Genomic DNA, 12,084 nt, shown 5'->3' with positions numbered 1-12,084 from the left:
GCAGAGAGAGCGATACCATGGAGGAAACAAGCAGGAGGAGGATGATTTCTGGTGCAGGATCGATACCGCCGGCCGCCCCGGACTCACGTCTATGGACCGCTCTCTCGCTCTCTCTATTACAATGTAATGAATCCTGAAAACCAATATCTTTTAGCTTTATGGAAGGTGATTTTTTTTTTTTCCAGAAGGGAAGAAAAGTAATAAAACTACAAATAATTATACAGCACGGCTCCTATATGTAAGGCCTCCGGCTCCAGGATATTTCACCATTGAAAGGATTGGATAGTAAGAAGGGTTATTCCTCGCACAGGACGCCAGAGCTCCGGCTCTCCCATGTACCGGGTCCTGGAGACTGTACAGGTTTAGGTGATAATCCTGGTTGGACATTGACTTAGGGCCCTATTCCACCGGACGATTATCGTTCTGATTATCGTTAAATCGTTCGAATCTAAACGATAATCGTTCGGTTGAAATGCAGTTAACGATAAACGACCGAACGAAAAATCGTTGATCGCTTTATAAGACCTGGACCTATTTTTATTGTTGCTCGTTCGCAAAACGTTTGCAAATCGTTCGCATTGAATAATATGTTGTTCGGTCGTTCGCAGTAGATACGAACGCAGTAGCGAAGAAATAGCGAAGAAAAAACTATCACAAATACGATCATAAGTAACGATTATCGTTCCATGGAAATGAGTGAACGTTTTCAGGTCTTTCGCAATAGCGGTCGTTTGAGATCGTTAATCGTTAACGATTATGCCTTTACAGGGAAGCGACCTCCAGTAGGGGTCACTAGAGAGCAACATTTTTTCCTTATAAGGAAGAGCTAATTTACATAACATTTTCCCAGAATGCATTGCTTTGCCTAAAGGTCTCAGCTTGGCAGTCTCACTAGGTGGGCACGTTACCCCCTCAGACCAAATGTAACATGGCTGCTGTGTGTGCCCATATACTGGTAATACTAGAATTGGAGGTAAAGTCCCCATAGACGTCTGTGTGCGCTGTATGATGATTCTCTACAACTTGGAAGATGTATTCTGGTGCACAGGAGTCGGTGATGAGATGGAGATGTTGGGGGTGGATGTGACCACTAGGGGCGTCCTGCTACAATTCTTCTTCTGTTTGTAATCTAAAAGTTCCTATATACTTTACACTATAGTTGGCTGAATGCTGGTGGTGGTGGATTCCTCCAACACTAAAGAGAGTGGGGGTCTCCAGACTCCCACTGAGGATATTGTGCAGAAAAGGGTCAGACATGAGGCATTTTCACTGCTCGACCCTTTTTTTCTTGGAGGGATAATTCAAATCCAGAGCAGTCTGGCTGCGGCTTCCCTCCCCATGGGGAACACACGTTGTTCCTGTGTATGGGTGGGCCAGGAGAGAGAACTTTTGGCCGAACGATCAATTGGTCACCAGTAGTGTTGAGCGGATTTGCTTAGGCTGTGTTCACACTGTGTTTTTTGCAATTTTTTTTTTCCATCCGTTTTTTGAAAGAAAAAAAACGATGCATTTGTGTCCATCCGTTTTGATTCGTTTTTTTTTTTTATAAGGGAAGTCAATGAAAAAAAGGATCAAAACGGATGGACACAAATGCATCAGTTTTTCATCTGTTTTTTGCAAAAAACGGATTGCAAAAACTCAGTGTGAAACCAGCAGATTAGGAGGCAGCTCCTTGGAATCCATGCCACCCTGTGGATCCTGTGGGTGGAATCTTTGATATATACATCTTCCAGTGATGCCCGGTCCCCGCTGCCCTTCACTTCCTGATCTCAGATCAGCTGATCACTGGTTGGGGTTAGGTGTCAGTGTGGCCAGTGATTGGTCCAGAAGCCTCTTTCTTATGCTTGGATGAAAGCCAAGAAGTAGTGACCAGCAGAGGTCGGACCCCATCAGCAGTGGCGGGGGATCAGGGCAGGTGAGTACAGGGATTTTTGTCTGTTTTTTTTTATTTTTGCTCGGCCACTTCTAGAACTAGAAATATATCACTAGAAAACTCCTTTAAAAGTTAGTCCAAAAGTTGGATGGAACTTTTTGAATTTTTTATGGAAGTCATCGGCAAATCATTGATGTAATAGAGGTAATAAACGCCCGGCTCTGGCTATTAGTCGGTATATTATATATATTATATATTCTCTATACATTGTGGACTTACATGAAATACATCGTTTCCGCTTCGCTGTTTGTTTTACGTAAATATTTATGGCTCCTCGGCCGAACTAAGCGACTGCCCCGAAGTTTTAAATCAGACGCCCCCCCTCATCTTGTCCTGCAAAGTGCCAGGGATGTAAAATATACGGAAAGTAGTTGCCTGTGCCGGTACGAATGCAGCAGAGCCGAGGGACCTGTTACCTAGAGGCGAGAGATAAATTGCATTTTCTTCAAGGTTTCCTCCGAGCCCACGGACAGCACATCGCCTACTATATTACCGCAGCTGGTACTCAGTATAAGACGCCGTCTACTTCTCATGGCGCTACAACAAGCTGGTGGACTATGTAGAGGCAGTCTGCGATATAGTAATTTTGGTCTGACTTAAAGGGGTACTCTAGCAGACAAAGATCTTTGAAATCAACTTGTGCCAGAGATTTGTAACTTCTATAAAAAAAACTGTTCAGTCTTCCAGTACTTATCAGCTGCTGTATGTCCTGCAGGAAGTGGTGTAATCTCTCCAGTCGGACACAGTGCTCTATGCTGCCACCTCTGTCCATGTCAGGAACTGTCCAGAGCAGCAGCAAATCCCCATAGAAAACCTCTCCTGCTCTGGACAGTTCCTGACATGGACAGAGGTGGCAGCAGAGAGCACTGTGTCCGACTGGAGAGAATACACCACTTCCTGCAGGACATACAGCAGCTGATCAGTACTGGAAGACTGGAGATTTTTTTTATAGAAGTAAATTACAAATCTCTGGCACTTTGTATTACCAGTTGATTTGATATATATATATATATATATATATATATATATATATATATATATATATATATATATATATATATTGCTAGAGTGCCCCTTTAAGCTATTGTAGGGGTTGTTCAGGGTTAAAAAAAACATGGCGTCCTCCATATCATGTTGTCTGTGGGTGGAGCTTTGCGCCATTGATGTGAATTTGGTTGAGCTTTTATACTGCACATAACCTGTATACTGTTTGTGGAAGAAACCACACCACGTTGTCTAACATGGACTTCCCCTTTAATTTTGCTAAGCAGACCTCTGTTCCTGCGTTAACACATTAGGACAATCTGTTTCTCGGATCTTTATTAGTTCTGGGTGGGTGAACATTAGGCACAAAGTTTTCCTCTTGGAGGGAAAAAAACAATTTCCTGTAATTTAAGTGGCTGTGAAATGAACGTTCCTTACAATGCAGACGGAATAGAACGAAATACAGAAGATTTCCTGTTATTTTCATACAACGCCAGTGATGCATCAGGGCACAAATATTACAGCTCCACAATGTTCCTTCACGGAGACTGCGGAGCCATAAAGCAGCATAATGCGGAGCGGGGGGGGGGTTGTATATTTGGCCGTGTTCCCCGCAGACGTTGCTTATAGGTTCAGAATTTCGCTCCTTTACGTAGTTTTATTATTATAGGAAGAAATATGTCTAATACCGACAAGGTATTGCTGCAAATTTTACATAGCTTATATCCAGTGTAGACAATGCTCTGTGAGCTCTATAGCCTGGACTGATACATTGTAGCAAACTAGCAGAGAGATTAGTTGAGCTTCTGATATATTTAGCTCACAGAGCATTGTCTAAGCTGGATACAGCTGAGAGCAGGACTAGCTATGTACAGTGTATCAGTCTGGAGCTCACAGAGCATTGTCTACACTGGATACAGCTGAGAGCAGGACTAGCTATGTACAGTGTATCAGTCTGGAGCTCACAGAGCATTGTCTACACTGGATACAGCTGAGAGCAGGACTAGCTATGTACAATGTATCCGTCTGGAGCTCACAGAGCATTGTCTACACTGGATACAGCTGAGAGCAGGACTAGCTATGTACAATGTATGTCTGGAGCTCACAGAGCATTGTCTACACTGGATACAGCTGAGAGCAGGACTAGCTATGTACAATGTATCAGTCTGGAGCTCACAGAGCATTGTCTACACTGGATATAGTTGTATCACTTCTTAGATCTGAAGAGGACTAGCTATGCTAAGGTGCGTTCACACTACGGAATCCAGAAGGATAACCCACCGCTCGCTCGTACCCGCGGGCATCTCCACCCTTGCCATAGACTCCATTTTATGGTCAGACAGATTCTGCCGTCCGCCCAAAGAGTTAACATGTCATTTTTTTGGTTGGATGGCGGACTCCGTCTGACCATACAATGGAGTCTATGGCAAGGGTGGAGATGCGCGCGGGCACGAGCGAGCGGTGGGTTCCGTAGTGTGAACGCACCCCACTTGTCAAGTATTTTGAGGTGTATTTACAAGAAGATCCATGGCAGAAATCTGAGGATGACACTTGATGATTTCTGCAATGGATGTTTTTCTTATAAAATTCTTATGAATGATTTTTTCCCCCCGTGCTGTAGGTTTTATACTGATACATAAAAGGGGAATGTTACAGTGGAAGAGGATTTAAGCACAGAACCACAATCTACTACTGATCCCAGTGGATTCAATTTACACCAACAACATAAATTAGAATAAAATGGTAAAATTCTGGGTGCCTGCTGCTACCACTAGGGGGAGCTCTCTGCATACACAGTTTGCATTGGACGTAACAATAAATCTGTATGCATTAAGCTGTTGAGCTTCCTATAGTGATGGGATGTTATAAGTTATCAGTCTATGCAGATAATTGAGCGCTCGACAAGAGGAAGGTGAAGCTGAGACTGATACGAAGACGTATCATGGTGATTATTCAGCACAGAGTCTTAGACCTTGTTCTTTTACATACAGTTCATATATAATGGCTACAGCCCTGTGTACCCTGCACACTCCGGTGACTTATATGTTTTTTGTCTTGCAGTTATTCTTATTCCAGCTGCTGCGAGGACTTTCCTACATCCACCAAGGCCACATCCTGCACCGAGACCTGAAACCCCAGAACCTGCTGATCAGTGATACCGGGGAGCTGAAGCTGGCCGACTTCGGTAAGAGACGAGGATTACTGCTCCTCCGCACACACAGCAAGCTGCAGGGCTCCATGGATTTATATGTGTTCTGCAGATAAGGCGTTTTTGCTTTTGCTAATGGTTATATGAGAATGTATTATCTATGAAGAGGAGAAGAACACGGAGAAAATCCTGAGAAATATCCGGCCGTTTTGTTACTTCAGCTTGTTTAATACTAAGAATATTATAGTGTATCTTTATATATGTGATATTGCTGTAATTATAGCGCCCAATGTAACATGGCTTCAGAAGAACTTACAATTGAGGGATATCCCCCTGTCTGAACTTGCTGCTGCCGTTTCAACTGTGCTCGGTCCCTACTGATCAGCGCTCCCTCCTCCATGTCCAATCACTGTCCACAGAAGTGACCCGCCTCCCCCACTGATTGGCTGAGCCGGCATTTCCTGTGTGTCAGGATGTGGAGCAGGAAGCAGTGATCAGCAGGGACCAGGCACCGTTAGAACAGTAATACCCCGTTTCCCTGAAAATACGACCTCCGCTTAAAATAAGACCTAGTAGAGGTTTGTGCTGAATTGCTTAATATAAGGCCTCCCCCCCCCCCCCCCGAAAGTAAGACCTAGCAAAATTTTTGTTTCAAAGCATGGCCGCCGAACAGAAGACCAGGGCATATAGCTGAGAATCTTTTTAGCCCGCCGCTGTCCTCTACCATCACAGTCAGTTGTAGAGCAGCTGCATGCAGGACATAAAGACCCTCACCTGCCCTAAAACCGATGTTCCCTTCCACAGCCGTCACTTTTAAATGTGCAGGCAAGGCATCAAGAGGCCTGTCGCCTGCTGTCATTCCTGTTGTCCCCTACTTCCAGATGTAAAGCTGCACACAGTCTGCCATTATCCCATCACCATACCGTACGCTATCCCTACTGTGCTGTACAAGTGTGCTGTGGCGAACTCCCCCTGGTGGCTGGAAGCCGCCACACCGAACACTGTCCCTGCTGTGCTGTACTAGTTTGTTGTTGTGAGCTCCCCCTGGTGGCCAGAAGCCGCCTTACTGTACGCTGTTCCTGCTGTGCTGTACGAGTTGGCTGTGGGGAGCTCCCCCTGGTGGCCAGAAGTCACCATACCGTATGCTGTCCCTGCTGTGCTGTACAAGTGTGCTGTGTTGATCTCCCCCTGGTCGCTGGAAGCCACAATAACATACACTGTCCCTGCTGTGCTGTTTGAATGTGCTGTGGTGAGCTCCCCCTGGTGGCTGGCAGCTGAATAAATATTTTTTTTTTTGTTGAAAAATAAATGTGAATTCTTAAAAGCATCTTTGAGAGCAAAAATTAATATAAGACACTGCCTTATTTTCAAGGAAACAGGCTGGAGAGGAACCCTGATGGTTGTATTACTATTATTGTTATATTTTTTTTTTACCCCCATTAGCCTGAGCCCCTTTGAATATATTTTATTTTTGTTCCAAACGACCCATTTCCGTAGGAAAGATTCTGGGAGTTGTATTTTCACAACGTGCATCCTAGATCCCGAATGAATTTATTATTACCCTACATCATTTCTTTAATCCGTTATTTATTTATTTTTTTTGAATTTTGCAATTGTAGAAAAGATTTTTGGACCCGCCATATAAATAACAGTAAGCGTTCCGCTCCAAGACTGATGTGCTTTTTTACGCTATTTACATTTTTATATCTATATTCTGAGTCCCAGCTGTGATTTTTGCTTCCTTATTGCTTTGTAGTTGCTGTGTATGTTTAGTATTGTGTGTGTACGCTGTGCGGCCGTGTCGGAGTAATGACCCGGGACCGGCTTAATGGCCGTTTATTGACAGCCAATATTTAAAGGTCAGGCCCAGTGTTTCTAGTAAGAGCATTGAGGGTCTATAGACAGTGATTACTCTCCATACATGCAGAACAGCCGGCCCTGGCCATTGTCTCCCAACCCCCTAGGACTCTCTAGAGAGCTGATCGTTCCATCATTCATTGCTGTATTGAGAGATGATGGTGGATGAATAATGGAGTTCTCTGCCGGGCATGAAATGATGTTATATTGTATTTGTACAGTTTAATCTATATATCGACCACCGTTATCTATAAGAAAAAACAAAAAGATTTCACTTCTTCATTTGTTAATTCATTTATTTTTACATCATTTTTACATCATTGGTGTGAAGGGAGCATAGAGCCTGCCGTATACATAGGGTGTGCTCTCTTTGGTAATGGCTGAGATCTGAGATAACACTGATTCTCACAATTTAAAAATTACTTATATTATCAGCTGCTGTATGTCCTGCAGGAAGTGATGTATTCTCTCCAGTCTGACACAGTGCTCCCTGCTGCCACCTCTGTCCATGTCAGGAACTGTCCAGAGCAGGAGAGGTTTTCTATGGGGATTTGCTGCTGCTCTGGACAGTTCCTGACATGGGAGCAGAGAGCACTGTGTCAGACTGGAGAGAATACACCACTTCCTGCAGGACACATAGCAGCTGATAAGTACAGGAAGACTGGAGAGAATACACCACTTCCTGCAGGACACACAGCAGCTGATAAGTACTGGAACACTGGAGATTTGGAAGTAGAACTAATTTTTAAATGTTTGGGATCAGTGTTATCTGACAGAAAACAGAAGTAATGCATGTAAAGCAAAGCTAACGTAACTAAATGAAAATCTTTCCTGGATTTTTTTAAAAAAGAATTAAAAATTTTTTATTAAATAATTTATTCTAAAGAAATTTTGGTTCATTATTCATGATTATTTGTTTGTTTGTTTTTTTATTCTGTTTTTTATTAAATTTTATTTTTTATTAACATAGATTTATTTTTAAACGTCCCTATAAACAATTTCTCTCTTTATACCTATGAGGCTTTAGCCAGGGGTATATATACTGACTATGATGTATACCCGGTGGTCTCCTTATATAAGAGGTCATATATCACATAGTGACAGAGGGAGCGGCACAGCTCCGCTAATGACGGCCTCTCAGTGTCGCACAAAGGTTACATTTATTGTTTAACGCTTCCCTAATTGACTCCCTTCTGTGTCTGCTGCTCATGTCACAGTGAATGGCAGGGAAATTGTATATATATATATATATATTTTTTATTTCCAATGTACATTATAATGTTTGGAAGATCTCTAAGTTTATGTTCAGTCTAATGGCTGTATTATACTTTTTATACTTTTTTCTTCATTTTTTCTTTTCACAATAAAATACACCCTGGTACGTTGTTTTATTTGCAAAATTAAACTTTTTTTATTGTTTATTTTTTTAACTTGTATAAAAAAATTTGTATTGCCTTTTTTTTTTTTCCAACTTTTGACGCTATTATGTTGACTTTCTTCCCGGATACACTGGGCTGTATTTATGTTTGTATCAGATTTTTTTTTTTCTTCACTTTTTGGATATTATGTTGATCTTTTTGTACAATAGATAAACTCTACAATACAATAGATGAAATATGCTATCATTATTTTTTTTATCCAGAATGTAAAAGAAAATTAAAGGGAACCGGTCACCAAGACAAAACTGTCTGATCTATCACCAGCATGTTATAGAGAGATAATAACAGGAGAATCTGTGATATAATAAGTTACTGTACAGTATAGCAGCATGTGGTGTATAATGTATAGTAACTGTATAACCCTGATAACACAGCAGCTAGATATGTGATATATAAGTTACTGTACAGTATAGCAGCATGTGGTGTATAATGTATAGTAACTGTATAACCCTGATAACACAGCAGCTGGATATGTGATATATAAGTTACTGTACAGTATAGCAGCATGTGGTGTATAATGTATAGTAACTGTATAACCCTGGTAACACAGCAGCTGGATATGTGATATATAAGTTACTGTACCGTATAGCAGCATGTGGTATATAATGTATAGTAACTGTATAACCCTGATAACACTGCAGCAGCTGGATATGTGATATATAAGTTACTGTACAGTATAGCAGCATGTGGTATATAATGTATAGTAACTGTATAACCCTGATAACACAGCAGCAGCTGGATATGTGATATATAAGTTACTGTACAGTATAGCAGCATGTGGTATATAATGTATAGTAACTGTATAACCCTGATAACACAGCAGCTGGATATGTGATATATAAGTTACTGTACAGTATAGCAGCATGTGGTATATAATGTATAGTAACTGTATAACCCTGATAACACTGCAGCAGCTGGATATGTGATATATAAGTTACTGTACAGTATAGCAGCATGTGGTATATAATGTATAGTAACTGTATAACCCTGATAACACAGCAGCTGGATATGTGATATATAAGTTACTGTACAGTATAGCAGCATGTGGTATATAATGTATAGTAACTGTATAACCCTGATAACACAGCAGCTGGATGTGATATATAAGGTACTGTACAGTATAGCCGCATGTGGTGTATAATGTATAGTAACTGTATAACCCTGATAACACAGCAGCTGGATATGTGATATATAAGTTACTGTACAGTATAGCAATCAGCATGTGGTGTATAATGTATAGTAACTGTATAACCCTGATAACACAGCAGCTGGATATGGGATATATAAGTTACTGTACAGTATAGCAATCAGCATGTGGTATATAATGTGTAGTAACTGTATAACCCTGATAACACAGCAGCTGGATATGTGATATATAAGTTACTGTACAGTATAGCAATCAGCATGTGGTATATAATGTATAGTAACTGTATAACCCTGATAACACTGCAGCAGCTGGATATGTGATATATAAGTTACTGTACAGTATAGCAATCAGCATGTGGTATATAATGTATAGTAACTGTATAACCCTGATAACACAGCAGCTAGATATGTGATATATAAGTTACTGTACAGTATAGCAGCATGTGGTATATAATGTATAGTAACTGTATAACCCTGATAACACAGCAGCTGGATATGTCATATATAAGTTACTGTACACTATAGCAGCATGTGGTATATAATGTATAGTAACTGCATAACCCTGATAACACAGCAGCAGTTTGTAGATACAGGATGGAGCTGCAGATCCCCATAATGCAGTAGCGTAGTACAACAGGCTAGAAAAGAGAAGCAGGCCTGCTGAAGGGGGTGTGCTCAGCATGGACCAATCAGGAAGTAAGAATTAAATAGCTGTGCAGGAGGACCGTGACAGAAACTTTTCTATTCAGCAGTGTGCATAGCTGAGTGTAAGTGCAGGCAAATTATAGCAGCAGTGTGTATAGCTGAGTGTAAGTGCAGGCACATTATAGCAGCGGTGTTTATAGCTGAGTGTAAGTACAGGCACATTATAGCAGCAGTGTGTATAGCTGAGTGTAAGTGCAGGCACATTATAGCAGGAATGGAGAGGATGGGAAACACAAGGGCTGACAGAGACTGCAGGAAGCATGAAGTAGAAAGGAAGGGGATCTGCTATGATTTGGAAGGTGAGGGAGACTTCCTGGGTCAGAGTACAGGGCTGTAGACCCCGCTATGCAGACCATGCCCCTCCCCCACTCCCCCTCCCACCCAGTACAGGGAGCTCTTACACCAAAGCAATGCTCTCACACCAAGTTACAATTTTGAAAAACTGTGATCTGTTCTTGCAAAATGCTCTCAATCCAAGTTACTCTTAAACCAAGTTACCGCTGTATATCTGTGTGGGAAAAGAATCAGTATAACCTGTAATTTGTTGATTAAAATCCCCAATCATTCTGTGTCAAAATACTTTTGAGGTCAGAGAGACAAGTCAAAAGTTTTCTTTGCTCCGGCTCTGAACAGTCAGACGTGGACCGAGCAAAACTTTTGACATGTCTAATGTTTTTGGAAATGACAGTGACACTTTAAGGAGTCCAGTGGGCGGAGTCACTCAATGGTCTGGACTCTTTAGCTCGGAAACATCAGAGATTTAATCAATAAATTACTAGTTATACTGAATCTTTTCCCATAATGATATATATCAATCCGCTCAGCTACTTGTGCTCTATAATATGATGGTGATAGCTCAGATAGCATTGTCATGGTGGCTGGTTCCCTTTAAGGGGGTTTGTACAAGGAGCAGAAAATGAGTGATGCCTTGTGCTCCCTGATGCTTTGTAAAAAAAAAAAAAAGCAATGATACACACATACACACATATATATATATATATATATATATATATATATATATTTATTTATTTATCTATTTATTTATTTTTTATTTCTGGATATCCCCTTTCACAAATGTGTTTACTGACTGTTTTATGTTTTCTTTGTCCCACAATAAAAAAGTTTTATTTTTTTATTTTTTTAATAAAATGTCAAAATAATTAGTTAAACTTTGTTTTAAAATTGTTATTTCTTTACAATTTAAATTTTTTTAAGTTACGTAATTAAACACCAGTTCATTCCCTCATTGATTGTCCTGATTATAGAGAGATAATTGGATTATATATTGGAGGATAAAAGTTTACTATTGTCTTTTTTTTAAAAAAAATTTTTGTGCATTTTTTTTGTCTCTAAATAAACCAGAGAAGCAAATATTGTAATAAATGAAGAATGAATTTCCAGGATTTTCTCTGTTCCTTTGATTTTCTGATGAGAATTGACAGCGGTGGTTGCGGTTTTTTGTTGCGTGTTATCTTTTTGTGTATCGTGTACAGTGTAGTGCAGCGTAATTGGCCAGAATGTATATCTTCTCCAATTCATGCAAAACTCTTCCTCCTTGGTAATGTAAAGGCCGCAGAGGTGTAAAAAGATGAGATAATTGGTCTGGTAGCTGATTGTTCCTCTCAGAGTCTTGGCAGCCGGGAGATGATGGGAGACGTCTGTGGATGATGAGTGACAATCGGGTTATTATAGCGTCTGCCGCCTGCAGGGAAAAGGGAAAAACAAATCTCTGCTCCAATACAGAAAGAAACTCCGGTTCTGTGGTCGCCAACATGGACACCGATTTATCCGTTATCAATTGTTTCTATCAAGAGGAATTATAATATGGGACATAAGAGGTTTATGTAGTTTTTGTTTAGGAAATTTTTTGG

At 40.8% G+C, this 12,084-nt stretch overlaps 1 protein-coding gene across 5 annotated transcripts in view; it reads left to right on the top strand.

Moving 5' to 3' along the window:
* The window catches only part of CDK14 (cyclin dependent kinase 14), a 312,138-nt gene that overhangs the window by 141,274 nt on the left and 158,780 nt on the right, over positions 1-12,084 (top strand). For all 5 annotated transcript variants that reach the window (XM_069959461.1, XM_069959459.1, XM_069959458.1 and 2 more), the window contains one exon: positions 4,979-5,102. In XM_069959461.1, the coding sequence (XP_069815562.1) occupies positions 4,979-5,102 (124 nt within the window). The remainder of the gene's footprint in view (positions 1-4,978; positions 5,103-12,084) is intronic.

This window comes from Dendropsophus ebraccatus, chromosome 2 (assembly GCF_027789765.1).
Source record: "Dendropsophus ebraccatus isolate aDenEbr1 chromosome 2, aDenEbr1.pat, whole genome shotgun sequence".
NCBI lineage: Eukaryota > Metazoa > Chordata > Amphibia > Anura > Hylidae > Dendropsophus > Dendropsophus ebraccatus.
This window is presented reverse-complemented; position numbering and strand designations above follow the sequence as displayed.